Source organism: Cyanistes caeruleus, chromosome 3 (genome assembly GCF_971803275.1).
Source record: "Cyanistes caeruleus chromosome 3, bCyaCae1.hap1.1, whole genome shotgun sequence".
In the NCBI taxonomy this organism is placed as follows: Eukaryota; Metazoa; Chordata; class Aves; order Passeriformes; family Paridae; genus Cyanistes; species Cyanistes caeruleus.
In genome coordinates, this window is record NC_141703.1 from 2,819,893 (window position 1) to 2,836,198 (window position 16,306).

Consider the following 16,306-nt stretch of genomic DNA (forward strand, 5'->3'; position numbering starts at 1 on the left):
GAAAAAAAAACAACGAACTGCCTTGTTTATTTTGTGTACTAAAGCTTCAATAGACTTGGTTAAAGTTAGTGACCTCGTTAACTGAGTAGAATGTGCTGGTTAATTGCTGCTGGTTTTTAAGTAACTGAGCATTCCTTTCCTGGCCAGGCCTCTGGTGAGGATCCCTGCGCCATCTGTCACGACGAGCTGAGCAGAGACTGCTGTGAGCTCGAGTGTGGCCATCACTTCCACAGAAAGGTGAGCTCTGCTCTTCTTCCTCATCTCCACCTCCTAAAAACAACCCCTCTGCCCTCCCCTTACCCTTCAGTGCTTGAACAACAGGCCACAATTTCCTTTTCCCCAAGCCTGACCCACAGCCAGCCTGTCAGAAAGCTTTAGGTATTTTTGAAGTTGATTCATCAGAGTAGATTTCAGATGATTCTTCAGAGCATGAATTTGGTTGGGATTGCTGGCAGCACACTCAGGGAAGGGGTTATCCCTCTAAACTCTGCATTTGCCTCCTGATTGTGGAAATTCATGAAGCAAAAAAGCCAGGATTATTTTGGAATAACTCCACATTTCTGTCTGTGACTTTTCCCCTTGACCTTTTCTGTTTTAATGCTGATTTATTCTCGTAGAATAAATTTGAGTACAGCAGGAGAACAGTTCTCCACCCCCAAATTTCAGTGGTGTACAACTTACTGAAGAGCTTCCCCTTTAGTGCCAGTAATTTCCAGCCTCCAGCTGGATTCCTCTTCCCAAATTTTGCCTCTCACCCTCTCCCTGCAGTGCATCCAAAGGTGGCTCAAGCAGCATTCCAGCACCTGCCCCATCTGCCGTGTCCACGCTCTGCTTCCCGAGGACTTCCCTGAGCTTCCTGCATGGAACAAGTACAGCTGATCCTGCTTTTACTCCTACACCTTTTAATTCAAAATGCAAAGGGGCTGCAGCACAACCTCAGTGCTGGGGGACAGGACAGAACCCTGGGTTTACTGGGAAAAGCCTCAGGATTTCCAAGATCCAGGATTTCTCCTGGTTCCTGCCTAAAGGTGTGGAGCTCAGGGCTGGCAGCACACAAAACTGGTGGATTTTTGGCTAAGGGACACTGGAAGTATCCAATTATTTAATCTGAAAGGCTGGTGCATAATTCCTGTGAAGAGGGAGCTTTTCCCTCAGATTTATCCCAATATCAAACTGACAAAAAGGATGGACCAAGAGGATTGGAAACCAAGACCTTCCCTTCCTCTGGCATAAACAATTCAGGATTCAAGCCTGTGTGTGTGGTCTTTGCAGCTCCTCTCTTTGCATAAATCCACAGCTGAGAATTCCAATTCTTTAAATGATGACTTTTAGTCACATTTTGAAGGAAGAATTTTAAATTATTCATATGGATCTAATTATTCTTTAATCTCAAAGTAGGGTTAAAATTTGAATTTTGCCCCTTGTTGAGGAGCTGGTCTGTTTAAATGGGAAGGATTTATAAATGACATTTCCTCTGTATTTTGTGCAGGAATGGTCACCACTAGCAGGAGAGGCAGAATTCCAACAGCTCAGGGAATTGTTCTCCTACTGTTTTCTGAGTCTGAAGTGGCCAGAGCACCTTCAACATTGACAAATTTGTCCCAAAAAAGTCAAAAGGTGAGAACCAGAGCCTGGGAATCACAGAGTGTAACTCCATTGTCTGAATCCAGGGAGCATCCCATGGATTAGGAGCTCTTGGCTAATTCCAAGGATCACTTGTTCCCCACACTGCTACATCTCCTCCAGATCAAGTTTTAAACTCCTCTCTCATTATTCAGTGTTATTAATTACCAGTTGAATAAAAAAATAAAATTACTGCTACAGCCAAACAGGTTGTTTTTGTGGAGTATTTCTGCTCACTGTGAGTTAGAGGTGAGTAAATACTATGTGCTGTAGAATTAAGGCCTAAAAATTCCAGCACTGGAATCTTTTTCAGCTTCCAGGATTTTTGGGAGGCTGCAGCTCTTCCCCAAATCCCCCAGTATCAGGAAAAAGTTTTAAGTTTCAGTAAATAGCATTTTCCTCCCCCTTCCCAGACACTGAAATGAAAATTTCAGCTTTTTCTTCCTAAAAGGCCAGGGCCCAAATTGGAATTACATTCTCCTGCTTGGCAGTGCAGCTGGATAAACCAAAGGAAATTCTTTTTCTCAGTTTTCTTAATTCTGCCTTTTTAGGTGCTCATCCTTACACTTCCAATTTCCATAATACAGACTGAGCCTGCCTCTACCCCACATGGAAAATTGATGGAAAATCCACATGTTGTGGCTGTTCCATTAAAACATCAAAATCCACAACCTGTTTGTGTTGGGAAGGTTATTTCTTAGTGAATTATTTTTCATTTAAGTTGTACAAAACACATTCATTTATTCCTCCAACACCAACTCCTGTTCTTAGTTTGACCAAAATTCCCTTGGTGTGGCTTGAAATCACTCATTTCCCATCTGCCTTGGGACTGATCCCACAGCAACACCTTCCAGAGTTGTAGCAGCATTTTTTAGACCTTCAAAACCCTTTTTCTCATTCTGTCACAGTTCCCATCCCCTCCCAGTACGGCTCTAATGGGATTTATGAGTTTTCAGGGGTCTTCAAAGGACTTTGGAGCAAGTATTACAAAATTTCATCAAGAGAGGAACTTGCTACATCCTCCCACGAGCTGTAAGAAAGCTACAGAATGATTCCTTCAGGATTTGCCTGAGAAAAATTGGAGAAAATGTTGTTGAAGGCAGCAGGATTGGGAAATCCAGAGAGGCAAAGTCTTGGCCAGGTTAACAGGAAAGGGAAAGCACAAAAAGGGAGAAGGAAGTGAGGTGGCTCCTGCTGAAGTCAGGCATGGATAAAGTTCCACTTCCCCTCAGGAATTCCCAGTTAAATCCTTCCCTGTTCCTCCTGTGGGTGTTCACATCCTGCAGAGCTTCAGGGGAAAGTTCTCTGTGATGAGATGGTCATCCTGCAGAAGGACCACGATGTTCACTTCAAACTCTGGGAAAAGGGGAAAAAGAGAGAGAATTCCATGGGAAGCTGAATCCTAGAAGCAATCCTACTTCAGTTCTACAGGAAAGCTGAATCCTGGGAGAAATCCTACTCCAATTCCACAGGAAAGCCAAATCCTGGGAGAAATCCTACTTCAGTTCCACAGGAAAGCCAAATTCTGGGAGAAATCCTACTTCAGTTCCACAGGAAAGCCAAATCCTGGGAGAAATCCTACTCCAATTCCACAGGAAAGCCAAATCCTGGGAGAAATCCTACTCCAATTCCACAGGAAAGCCAAATCCTGGGAGAAATCCTACTTCAGTTCCACAGGAAAGCCAAATCCTGGCAGCAGGATGAGGTAGGAGCTTCTGAAATATTCCAGGCAGAACCTCACCCAGGCATCCCAGCCCCTGGACCATTCCTAGAAAATCCTGTTTTGTTGTAATCTTTGGGATTCCTCTGGATTGTTTTATCACTGATAAATTATGGCAAACAATCCTCTGGAAAAGAGGATTCAGACATCAAAGAACAAAATGTTTTGGGAAAGAGACTGAGATGGTGTTTGAAGCATGGAATGGGAGAATTCCAGGACAGCTCCATTCCCTGTTTCCAGCATGTAACAGCCTCAGGAAATGAAATACTGGAATATTCACAGGTCTGCAAAGTGGAGAACAAAAATTCCAAAGGGAAAAATCTACTCTTTGTCCTTCAAAGCCAAGATCAGTATCAGATCAATAATCAGTCCTAAACAGAGACAGAACAAAAAGCCAGACAGAGTTAATAAATGAAGGGAAGCAGAAATCAAAATAAATTCAAATTCTCATTGCAAATTGCTAGTGAAGAGCTTAAAATGGGAAAAAAAAAAAAAAAAATTATTTTGGGGAAAATCACAGAGATTCTGTGATTTTCAGCAGATTCCAGCAGGATGAAAGGAAGAAATACAAAGCAGCTAAGTGGATTCTTGCAGTACTTATTTGAACAAGTGAGGAAAATCCTGATTTTGTTAATAAAAATACTGGATTTTGACAACCATCACCAGAGAGGAGCACGTGGTGTGGAGAAGAGAAGTCAAACCCTGTCCAACCTTGCAGCTTCCAGGGCTTTTGGCAGGAGGGTGGGAAACAAAAAGGAGAAGTAGAAAGAGGGATTCTCACTGGTGAGGAAAAGAAGGAATTTTATTCTTGGATTATTCCTCAAGTGTTTAACCACGTGACCACTGCTCCTCCTGTCCCCTCATCATGGAATTTTACTGGGAGCAGCTTAGTGGCTGCACAGCTGTTTGGAAGTGTTGGAGGTGTTTGGGCTGTGTTTTCTCAGGCTGGAATGCAGCAGGATTCGGGCTCAGGGAAGCAGAGCAATGTCCTGGGCTTTCCCTGCAGCACCAGTGGATTTATCCCCTCACATGTAAAGGGAGTGACTCCCAGGAAAAGCCTCCCCACTCACCCACTTTGAAGTTGGTTGTTTCCAGGGTGGGGCAGGTGAAGAGCCTGGGGAACACCATGTGGATGGGGATGGGGAGGCCCCTGCAGACGTCACCGTCCGCGATCTGGATGTTCTGGATCTCCGTGGCGTCCCTGGCGTAGCCCTCAGCACACCCTGAGCAAGGAGGGAGAGGAAGGAAATGGGGGGAGATGAGAGAAAGCAGCAGACAAAACTTCCAACAGAGACACCCCAGGATCAAGAGGAAAAACGCCCTGGCAAGTTTTCCCAGAGTAAAGGATTGCAGAGATAATTTAAATTAACATCAGGGCCCTTCCTGCAAAGCGCAAACCCTGCCTCGGTGCTCTGGCCTTTCTTTAAGGCTGTTCCCTGCTTCCCTGGGAAGGGATGGAGGGAATTCCTGCAGGCTGTTCCTGCCCAGGGCTCACCACAGGTCTCCACACGCACGAGCTGCAGCTCGATGCTCTTGACGGCCGCCTCGGCGCTCTCCACCAGCAGCTCCCCCGTCAGCGGCTGCGTGATCACACAGTTGGTGGAGTTCAGGTGCCCTCTGATCAGGAATTTGGGGAGGGAGGCTCTCTGAAAAAGGTTGGAGGGAGGAGGAAAAGATGCCACTTCACACAATACACTTAAACAAAAGAAAAGGTTAAAAAAAATGAAAGAAACCTGTCGTTCAATCCTTTTTTCTGTAGGGTTAATTGTATGATCTTTCAATTCAATTTTAAAGAAATGCATTTTGCAGAAATTGACTGTAACTACAGTAATAATACCTGATGACCACTCCATATCATACAATGTTACATTATCAGTGGATGTATAGAGAAGATAACATTTTTCAAAACATTCATGTATTGAGAATACTGAAACAAAGCAAAACCTTTTAATTTCTTGGGATGCATGACCATCATAATTTTTCATGTTATTTGTAAAAACAAAACCAGCAGATATCATTAGAAATACAACATCCAAATATATACCACCATACAATATTTATAAACTTTTTGATCTATTTTTGAAGGCACTTCATTCAATAGGGACTTCTTTTTAAAACTTACTCGTGACTACAACAATTTGCAGATTAACCAACAATGCAATTTAAAAAGCTAATTTTTGAATTGCCCAATTAAAACTCTCTCTTTTCTTCCCTCTCCAAGATGTCCAGCTTTCTGTTGTCTCTCTTATTTTCCTCTTTTTCTTTTGTTGGTTGTTTCAGTTGTAGTAAAGAGCAGACTAAGAATAAAAAAACCTTATGAAAGTTATTAAAACAAAAAGGAAATTCCCCAAAAGCTCCTAAATTGAGAACTCAAGTGTTCAGAAATTCCTCATGTAGCTCAGATTTATTTCTTTCACTCTGTACCAGGATTTCTCCTGCAATCTCCCTTGACATGAGTCCTTCCTGCTCCCATGGATGGATTTTTCCTGGGAAGATCTGACAGAACTTGGCTGTTAGAATTGATCCAGGAGCTGGAACAGTGTTGGGAAGGAGTGGGGACCCCTTCCACTGCCCCAGCTGCTCCAAGCCCCAGTGCCCAGCCTTGGGCACTTCAGGGATCCAGGGCAGCCACAGCTGCTCTGGGAATTCCATCCCCTCCCCATCCTCACAAGAACAATTCCTTCCCAATATCCCATCTAAACTTGCCCTCCTTGAGGCTTCCCAAAGCCACAGGGGGCTGTAAAAACAGACATAACCAAGGCTCAAAATGCACATTTTTTAAGGGCTTTTGGCTGTCCATGGTATAGAAAGTTTTCCTTTGATCCACTCCCATCTTTCACTCAGGAAAGGGATAAAAATATTTAACCACTCCTGAGCAGAGTTCCACCTTCAGCTGGTCACCACAGTGCAAGAGATGAGACAGAATCACTTGATTGCTTAGAAAAGTGAGAAAGAAAATGAAAAAATAAAACCAAGATAATCTGCCTGATAATCTGCAAGGCAGAATTAAATCACTCCTCTGGTCTCACTCAGAAACACATAAACTTTACATTTAAAATAAAGCAGTAAGAGAATCCTTTTACCTCTTTAACATTTTGCAGAGTTTCAGGAGTAATGGTGAAGTCCACAGGGCTCGGCAGCAGCTTCCCTTTCTGTGACTGCAGGGAATGGAAGGGTTAAACTGAAATCTGATCCTCAAAACATAGAAAATTAAAATCCACAACAGCTGCCTGGAAGAGCAGGAATACCCTCCCCATCTGAAGCAGAGAGGGAAAAAAGTTCAGTTTCCTATTTATTTACATACAAATAAATTCGTTTTACACGTCCCTTGGAATATTTCATTATTAAATTTGAGGAGGGGACATTCTAAAAGAATTTGTGTCCTTTGCTTGAAATCTGCTTTATAAATTCCTGTTCTGCACCGGCAAGGGGCTGATCTGGAACTCTGAGTGAGGATCTGCCCTCACTGCTCAAGAATTCCAAATAGCTGCTGCTGCCCAGCTGCAAGATGGAAGAGATTAGCAAAAGATTGGCTGCATTTTCCCAAAATGACAAATTCTGGCACAGAATAAGCTGAAGGGAAATGGTACATTGAGCACTGACAGTGAGAATTATATGTTCAGTAAAACCTCATTAATTCACCCTGACTGAGAGATCCATGATTTACTGACTGGTGAGCTCAGAAGTGCTGTAGTGGGAACAAGAAATAAACTCAGGAAAACTGCAGGAGATGTGATTTGTCACTCCTCTGACAAGTGTGGCTCACTTCTCAGTGTAATAACGAACCAATAAAATGTAGCATCAGATATTGCAGGAAATACTGAAATCTTACCAACAGGAAACTTGTTTGGAACACCAAACTAAATCTTTTAAAGAGGTACTTTAGAACTAAAATAACATTTCCACCACAAGTCCTGAGTGACATAAAGGATTTTGATATTTACTGTCCTGTTAAGAGTTCAAAGGAATGACAGAAGCAGGATGTTCCAGCAAGTTTTAGATGGAATAAAGGACATTTCATCAGCTCTGGCCTGTCCTCAGCTGCTCTGGACAGGCAGAGCTCGATCTCAACCAACCCCAAATCCCACACAGGATCTTCTGGAACAACCAGCAAAACATTTTCTGGGAGTCCAACCTCCTCCCATAATTATTAGAACTAGAAATAAGAATTAGAAATTCTAGAATTAGAAATTAGAAACAAGATTTCCCTTGTTTCCCTTGCAGGAGTGGCCTGGCACTGGAATGAGCTGCTCAGGGAGGTGGTGGAGTCTCTGGAAGTGTTCAGGAGTCTGGATGTGGGACATGGTTTGGGGTGAGGATGGGACTGGATTATCCTGGAGGTCTCTCCCACCCTGGAGATTCCATGATTTCCACTTGCTGCAGACCCAGCTGTGATACTTGTAAGGGCTCTAAATCAGAATTGCTCATCTGAAGAACAGAAATCAGGTATTTTCATCACCCAACCCCCATTTCCAGGACTGGGGGGGCCTGGAAGCTTTGGCTGAGAACTCCTGGGATAATTCAAAACAGGGTTTGGAAAAATGACATCGTATTTATGTGACCACCCCATTGTCTCAGAACTCAAAGGATGAATAAGAGAATAAACTCAGGGCACTGTAAAAACAGCTGAAAATCCAACTCCCCTTTGTCCTTGGAAATTAAGAGAGGGATGGGTTTTTCTAATCAGAAGCAACAGCTCTTTGGGGTGGTTTTGTTTTGGGGCAGATTTCCTTTACTCCTACATTTTGGATAAAGATCTCAGGCACAGGATGAGATTTTGGGGTGTCCTGTGCAGGGCCAGGAGTTAAGTTTGATAATTTTTGAGGTCTCTTCCAACTCAGGATATTCTGATTGTACATTTCTGTAATCTCTCATGTCACTACCACAATTTACATGGATTTAGGTTTTGGTTTTTTTCCCCTTAAAGTGAAGTGGGGGGGTGGGGGAAATCGATCAAAAAAAATTGATTAATTGCAAAATGAACAGAAATGACACTCACCTGGGAGTGGACAATGAATTCACAAGTCTTGGTCAGGTCCTTTGCCAGCAGCGAGCGCCTCATGTCACAGCGCAGGGTGTACTGGGGGGAATGGGGTGACACAGGGCAAAAAGAAGAGCTTTAATTCAGATTTCTTCCCTCTTTCCCAACTTTTCACCTTCCTTCACCCTGTTTTGGTTAAGGGATTGTCAGTGTGATGTATTCACAGCCCCTATGATTTTGATTTTCTTGGATTGAATGCACAGTTGTTGGGGTATTTCATGGGGAATTTCAGCCACACAGCTGAGCTCAAAGCAGCACTAAAATCAGCAGTGAGGTGAATTTCCTTCCAATCTGCTCCCCCTAAAATGGGAGCCATAAACCAGTGGATGAAAAATAGTGAGAATTTGGTTATCCCAGAAATTCTACATTTCAGCATCTCCAGCAAAGCCTCTCAGTGTCCTTGCAGGACAGGGAATTTTGGTGGGATGGGGTTTTTTTTGTTTTGTTTGATTTTTAATTCCTCCTCAGACCAGGGATTTGGGTTCCTCACTTCTGGTTCACAGCCACAACCCCCCAACAGTGTCTGATTAAAGATTTCTGTGTCAGAATAGAGATCTGAACCCACAATTAATCCCTAAATCAAGAAAGAGAGGCTCAATTAAACTGCCCAGAGGTTCAGGAAGAGTCTCTTAACCAGCACCTCAGTGTTACAATTCCCTCTTCAGGACAACAGGACTCTCAAAGTTTGGCTGAAATTTAAATTATTAAATCTTAATGGTATTTTATCCAAGGAAAGCTACACAGATGAGATAAGGAATGACAAAATAAAACAAATATTCCTCATTAAAGTGCACCTCAAACTGATTGATCACAGCAAGTTATTTGGGATATGGCAAGCAACTCGACCAGTGCTGCACCATTTCTGACATCCCTACCACAAACAACAGCTGTTACATGAGGGAAGAAGCCAAAACTGAACAAATAAATGGAAAGGTTTTAAAAAACATCCAAACACAGACAAAAAAACACAGAATTTTTTTCTTTAGTTACTTCTCATAGGCTGCTGGAGGGTGATTTGGTTTTTTAAGTTGTTTTTTTTTCATTCCAGTGACATAAGCATTGCCTAACACAGAATTTACCTTCATGAGATGGCTGAAGAAAGACTTTCCCCCCCAAAAAAACCCATCAAAAATCACCCAAACAAACCAACCCACCTATGATAAGGCAATTTTTAACCAAAAAAGATCAAATTTCCAAACTGTATTTCCACAGACTGTGTCCAAGCAGGTATTCCATACAGATCTGGGCAGGGAATGTTACTCCTCCTCACCCCAGCAAAGCAAATAATTCCTGATTTGTGTTGCTCTCAACACTTGGGAGTTTTCCTTATGAATTACAGATTATCTGGAATACAGCCACACTGTGGTGCTGTTTTCTTCAGGAAGGGAATGGAAACAGTCACCTACAACATCAGGGTGGATCAAATTCAGGTTACAGTCGTTCTGCTGAGGTATTTCAGGTAAAACATCTTGTTTGTGCCATCATTCCTTAAAGATTTACTGAGTAAAGGGTGGAAGGCTCGGTCAGTGTGAAAAGAAAACACCACCAAACTTCATCCTCAATTTCCATGGATTAAGAGCTGCTTTAGAAGACAATGTGCAGATGAAACTTCTGATTTTCTCTCCAGACAGGACCTCCTCACCTGGATATTGACAAAGACTCCGTGATATGTCTCGTACAGAACTTTGTTGCCCTTCATTTGCAGCGGGAATTCAAAGGGAATTTCTGTCTTGCCACTGGGGAGCTTCCCTGGTTTCACCATTTCAATGGTGCTGTTGATAATCTGAATAGGCTGCAAGGATCAATATTAAACAGGTTTAGGTTGAGACAGAACCAACAAGATCTAAACTCTACCAGAATTCCTGGATTTCCAGAATTCCAGGAACCTCTTGAGGACACACAGTGCTGGGATATTTATTTTACAATGAAAAGAAACATTAACATTTTGCTCAAGCAAACAATTTCTATTTTATGGTTTCTATTAATGACCAAAGATATTCAGGGAGCTCACCAGGAGCAGCTCCAGCTTTGAGAAGTGGAGCTTCATTTCCTAAACGGTGACCCTTAACAGCAGCAGGAAGGACCAAGGCTGTGCAGCTGAGCACTCAGCCATCCCCCCTGACCTCTGCAGTTTATTATTATTTCGGGGAGGTCTCTCTCTGGAACGAGGGCTAACAGTGGTTTGACTGGGGAGGTGGCTTGGAGATGACATTTCTTTTCTCTCTGCAGTTTTACCATTATTGTCCCCAACTCCTGGGCTCCCAATACAAGAAAGAAGTGAAGCTGTTGGGTGAGTCCAGAGGAGGCCATTGATGCCAGCCTGGGAGAGCTGGAGCTGTCTAACCTGGAGAGGAGAAGCTCCAGGGAGAGCTCAGAGCCCCTTGCAGGGCCTGAAGGGGCTCCAGGAGAGCTGGAGAGGGACTGGGGCCAAGGGCTGCAGGGCCAGGAGCCAGGGAATGGCTTCAGAGTAGGATTTGATGGGATCTTGGGCAGGAATTGTTCCCTGGCAGGGTGGGCAGGGGCTGGGATGGAATTGCCAGAGCAGCTGGGGCTGCCCCTGGATCCCTGGCAGTGCCCAAGGCCAGGCTGGACATTGGGAGCACCTGGGACAGTGGGAGGAGTCCCTGCCATGGCAGGGCTGGCACTGGGTGGGCTTTGGGGTCCCTTCCAACCCCAAACTTTCCATGATTCCCTGATTCAAGGCCATCCTAACTTAACCAAACCATTTTCCAAACGGAGCTGTCTCCAGACAGAGCCAGCCCTGCTCCCACCAGCACAGCCCTGTCCCTGGGGAGCCTGGGAGAAGTTGCTCTGCTGGGACCCAAACCTGGGGAGCAGCACAGAACCCTTCCAGGAGCTCCACAGGTCCCAATCTCTCCAGAGGAATCTGGCAATTCTTGTCTCATGCCCAGGAACCTCCATGGCCTCCACAGCCAGTGACTGATCTGGCACAAAAGTCCAGTTGAACTCAGTCACTCCAACAAAAATAAAATAACATCACACAATTAATTATTTTTCTTTAAATCCCAGCCCTTCAATGCATCATCCAGTAACCTTTTTATCTATTTATGGCAGTGCATTTCATCCTGAAAGAAAATTCTCCCATCAATGTGAGTTACTTCCCCAGAATGTCCTCATGCATCCCTCCCTGGGGATATTGCAGAGCCCTCTGGACACAAACCTGTGTCCTGTGCTCTGGGATGGCCCTGCTGGAGCAGGGAGGTGGCACCAGTGACCCACTGTGGTCCCTTCCACCTTGACCCATCCTGGGATTCTGTGATCTCCAGATAAAACTGAGCCTTTCCCTGCTTTCCATCATTTCCTCACCATGAGCAGCTCTGACCACCTGAGAGCCTTTAAGGAAAGGTTTCATCTGAGAAAAGAGAGGTTTTTGTGCTAAAAATGGTCACCTGTGCAGGTCTTACCTTGGCAGTGTTGCAGAAGGCCTCAAACACACCCACGTTTTTGGCACTGAGCTGCAGATTTACTGAGCCCTCCATGGTTAAGGAGATCCCTTGGTGCTGCACCGTGTCCTTACTGGTTATGACCACCACTCCAGAAAGAACTTCCTAATAGGAAAGAGGAAAATATTTGTTTAAATCCATTTTTTCATAGCTGTTATCTAAACAGTGTGGAAAAAAAATCCTGTACCCAAAGAATGGTGTAACCTTGTCAGGACAAACACTGATGAAGGAATTTAGGATGAGAGCTTTGCACTTCTGGATTTCCTTAAAAATATCATCCTGCTCTTGGCTGAAGTATTAACCCGAGCTTCAAATTCTTCCCAAAGTTTCAAGATTTTCCTGCCCAGGAAGATGAAGAACCCTCTCACTGGGTCAGCTGGTAACAGCCAAGTTCTGCTTGATGTGCTGGAATTAACTGCCAGGAGGAATTGCTATATGAAAATTGGGATGGGCAGCCACGGGAGAGGGAAGAGAAGGAAAAGGATGGCCAAGTTGAAGGTGAGATTCACCTAGGGAGTGGAGCAGAAGAGATTTAGAATTGAAAAATGAACAGAAATAAATAGTTTAAAAGTGAATCTGAATGAAAGGCAGGAGCTGTGTGACTCCAGGGATGTTGTCACTGGTCCCATAAAGGATGTGCTGTCCACAAAATATCCTTTGCACAGAAATGCTCCATCCCCAAAGCGTTAACTCAGATTTTTTAACACTGAAAAACTGATGAACCGCACGACAGCGACACACAACTCCCTTCACACACTCCATGGTTCATCCTTCCCTTCTCCCACACTGCAGAATCTGCTTCAACCCTGAAATATTCCCAGCTGGAAAGGACAGCAGGTGATTGAGAACTGGAGAGTTCCCAGGGGATAAACCTCCTGTCCCAGGCTCACAGGCCCCAAGGCACAGCTCCCTGCAAGCACAGGACAACCGTGACCGCTCCTTCTGCGCTCCACCACTTCACACCAGGATCTAGACCGGGAATTTTGGCAGATTTTTGTCTTTCCTGGTGGTACAGGATGGCAAAAATGGGTCAGGGGGGTTGAGGAAGCAGGAAAACATCCCCATCCAACCGAGGCTGACATCCTGAGAGCCTGGGAAGAGGATGTGCAGCAAGTGGGAAATGCCGGAACAGGAGCACAAAGGGACAGCAAAGAAAAGCTGACCTAAATTCTGCTCTGCTCTGCTGAAGGGCCTTAATTAGCACGAGCAATTAGGTTATTGCTTTAAAAAATGAGTCCAGCTCAACTCTGAGAAGCAAGGACAATCCTGAACATGTGAACTGCTTTAACAAAGGAGAAGTTTCCTCTCACACAGCAACAACCCATTCCAGAGCTGCTGCCTACACATGGGAAGGGTGCACGGCCTGGGAGCAGGAAAAGGAAGTTAAATATCAATTTATCTTCCAATTATTCTGCAGAAACAAAAAAGAAACACCTCAAAATCCTGCCCCTCGGCTCAGGTGAGACCCCACCTGCAGAGCTGGGTCCAGCTCTGGAATTCTCAGCCCAGGGAGCAGCTGGAGCTGCTGGAGAGAGCCCAGAGGAGGCTCCAGGATGAGCAGAGGGATGGAGCAGCTCTGCTGGCAGCAAAGGCTGGCCCAGCTGCCATTGTTCAGCCTGGCCAGGAGAAGCTTTGGGCTGAGCTCAGGGTGGCCTTGCAGGGCCTGAAGGAGCCCCAGGAAAGCTGCAGAGAGACAATTGCCAAGGGCTGCAGGGCCAGGAGCCAGGGAATGGCTGCCAGGGGCAGAGGGCAGGGCTGGATCTTGGGATCTTGGGCAGGAATTGTTCCCTGGCAGGGTGGGCAGGGGCTGGGATGGAATTGCCAGAGCAGCTGGGGCTGCCCCTGGATCCCTGGCAGTGCCCAAGGCCAGGCTGGACATTGGGAGCTCCTGGGACAGTGGGAGGTGGCCCTGCCATGGCAGGGCTGGGAATGGATGGGATTTAGGGTCCCTTCAAGATTCCTACTAAAATTTGTCTTGTACCCCTGGTGTACAGCTCTTCCATCATTGTGTTTTCATCACAGACTTCCAGATACCAGGCCTAGTTAATGAACTAAAATTACTAACCTTTCCACCTCGAGTTCAAGTGGAAGGTAAAACCAAAACTGACAGTTTGTCTGACCAGAAATATCCTAATTTCAGCTTAAAAGAGAGGGAATATTCATTTCCATAAAAAAATAAAAAACCCCCAACCTATTTAAAAGTGATAGAAGGCAAGTCAAGTTCAGTCAAATTGAAAATGGACACAGCACTGAGAAACTGAAATAGATAAACAAAATCCTAATATTTTATAATTTTATAATGCACAAAATGATGTGAAAGTGAGACATGGAGTATTTACCACTCTGGAGCTATTCCTAAAGGGAATAATTCAGCTTTGTCAAAGCCATTCTCTAATCTGACAATTGTAGGACAGATGTTGCACGCCTTGCCTTTCAAATCCATTTTTCCAGGATTAAAATCATTCAGTAAATGGAATTTCGGTGGATGGAAAGGATTTTTATGATACAAGTGCAAGAAAAATGAGAGACCTGCACAGTGCTGCTGAGTAACTCAGGATTTCTAGGCAAACAGTGATAAAAATTAAAAATATTCCTTCCCTTCCAAGCTTCTGCAGAGCTGGGTCAGGATCTTCCCCCGGTACCCAGGAAAAGGGGAAGGACAGAAAGCACCACTTCATCCCAAAGGAAACGCCCAAAATCCCGGAGCTGAGCATCCCTCGCCTACGGGAGGACACCGAGAAGCCCTGCCGGGATCGGGAAAGGGCAGAGGGAAAGGGACACAAGAGCAGGGACACAGGGAAAGCTCGGGGACACCGCCACAGCACCGACAGGAGAGGGCGAACGACTCCCGAGGAATCCCCGCTCCAAGGCCATTCCCAGCGGGAAGGCCGGGCCAGGACACGGCCCCGGAGCCCACAGAGGAACCGCGGCTGGGCGGGGTCGCGACAGACCCCGAGTGTCCCCGAGAGACCCCGAGTGAGCCCGACAGACCCCGAGTGTCCCCGAGAGACCCCGAGTGTGCCCGAGTGAGCCCGACAGACCCCGAGTGCCCCCGAGAGACCCCGAGTGCCCCCGAGAGACCCCGAGTGTGCCCGAGAGACCCCGAGTGTGCCCGAGAGACCCCGAGTGTGCCCAGCAAGCTCCGGGATCCCAAAATATCTGGGCTCGGAAAGGATCCTTGGAGATGACCCAGTGCAACCCTCTGCCAAGGCAGGGTCACCTGGAGCAGGTGACACAGGTGGGTTTGGAATGGCTCCAGAGCAGGAGACGCCACTCCCTCCCGGAGCAGCTGCGCCGGGGCTCTGCCTCCTTTTCTCCATGGGCAGCTCTGCTCCTGTGCAGGGGGAACTGCTGGGCTCAGCCCCTGCCCGTGGCTCTGGTGCCATTGCTGGGCCTGGAGCAGAGCCTGGGCCTGCTCTGCCCCTCCTGCACCCAGGGACAGCCAGGGATGGACAGGGACAGCCTGGGACAGGCAGGGCTGAGGCCCCTCTCAGCTGGGGCTCCTCTCCAGGCTGAGCAGCCCCAGCTCCCTCAGCCTTTCCTGGGCACGGAGATGCTCCAGGCCCTTCCTCAGCTCCAGGAGCTCCTGTCCTTGCTGTGCTGAGGAGCCAGGGCTGGACACAGCAGCCCAGAGGTGCCTCCAGGGCTGGGCACAGGGGCAGCATCAGCCCTGACCTGCTGGGAATGCTCATCCCGATGCTCCCCAGGACAGCACTGGCCTCCCCGACCGCTCGCCCCGCGCGGTACCCCGCTGTTCCCCGCGATCCCAGCAAGCGCTATCGCGACATACGCACCCCATCGCGATAAACCTTCCCGGCGCGCTTCACCCGCACGTCCAGCGTAGTCCCCATCGCTCCGTCACGTGACAGTCGCGTCACGTGACCCCAGGGTGGGGCGCGCGGGAACCCCGCCCCCTCTACATCCGGGTCCTCGCCGCCGTCACTTCCCAGCCGCTGACTCCGCTTCCCGCGCGGCCCCGCCCACTGCCCCGGTTGCCACAGCAACGCGCGGGCGGGGTGAGTGACGCAACGCCGTCACCCGCGGGTAACTACAGAGCCCGGCGTGCTTTGCGCGCCGGCAGCGCCCGCTGCGTGTTGGGGCGCCGCGTGGGCTGATGGGAGTTGTAGGCGGGGCCGCAGCCGCCGTACGCGACCCGCGAATGTCGCTTGTTGCGACTGTGGGGCCGCGCACGGAGCAGGGCGCTGACAATGGGAGCCCAGGAAAGGCCTCGCAGTCCTGAAATTTATCCCTCTGACTACATTGTACAGCCTCAAGCACCGATGTAAAGGCGGAGCGAAGTTGTCCCTGTTCTAATTCCAGGCGGGACTCAGCGCTTTGAATTTCCAAACACGGCCCGGGCTCGGCCCCCAGAGTTTCCCGCAACAAATAAAACAATTTATTGTCCGATAAATTTAGGAAGGCAATGCAGTACGCAGTGAGGAATTCCGCCTTAATGGA

The 16,306-nt window shown here is 46.9% G+C and overlaps 2 protein-coding genes and 1 long non-coding RNA gene across 11 annotated transcripts in view; 2 read left to right on the forward strand and 1 right to left on the reverse strand.

The window, feature by feature from the left end:
* Window positions 1-1,829, forward strand: part of TTC3 (tetratricopeptide repeat domain 3) — a 46,296-nt gene extending 44,467 nt beyond the window's left edge. For 4 of the 7 annotated variants that reach the window (XM_086883949.1, XM_086883950.1, XM_086883953.1 and 1 more), the window contains 3 exons: window positions 148-237; window positions 769-869; window positions 1,490-1,829. In XM_086883949.1, the coding sequence (XP_086740075.1) occupies window positions 148-237; window positions 769-869; window positions 1,490-1,505 (207 nt within the window). In that variant the 3' untranslated portion in view covers window positions 1,506-1,829. Of the gene's footprint in view, window positions 1-147; window positions 406-768; window positions 870-1,489 lie in introns of those variants that run through there. The other 3 variants (XM_086883946.1, XM_086883947.1, XM_086883951.1) reach the window with 1 other exon arrangement.
* On the reverse strand, window positions 1-15,978 carry VPS26C (VPS26 endosomal protein sorting factor C). Of its 2 annotated transcripts, XM_086883960.1 has the most exons (9): window positions 15,643-15,978; window positions 15,069-15,182; window positions 11,810-11,953; window positions 10,027-10,176; window positions 8,343-8,423; window positions 6,427-6,501; window positions 4,839-4,989; window positions 4,414-4,566; window positions 1-2,979 (listed from the first exon to the last, which is right to left on the reverse strand). In XM_086883960.1, the coding sequence occupies exons 1-9, from the start codon at window positions 15,697-15,699 to the stop codon at window positions 2,897-2,899; spliced, it is 1,008 nt and encodes a 335-aa protein (XP_086740086.1). In that variant the 5' UTR covers window positions 15,700-15,978; the 3' UTR covers window positions 1-2,896. The 2 variants fall into 2 exon arrangements, with proteins under 2 accessions (XP_086740086.1, XP_023781730.2); XM_023925962.2 differs by lacking the exon at window positions 15,069-15,182.
* Window positions 15,972-16,306, forward strand: part of LOC111928617 (uncharacterized) — a 13,981-nt gene continuing 13,646 nt past the window's right edge. For both annotated transcript variants that reach the window (XR_015285349.1, XR_015285348.1), the window contains exon 1: window positions 15,972-16,283. This is a non-coding gene — a long non-coding RNA (uncharacterized LOC111928617). The remainder of the gene's footprint in view (window positions 16,284-16,306) is intronic.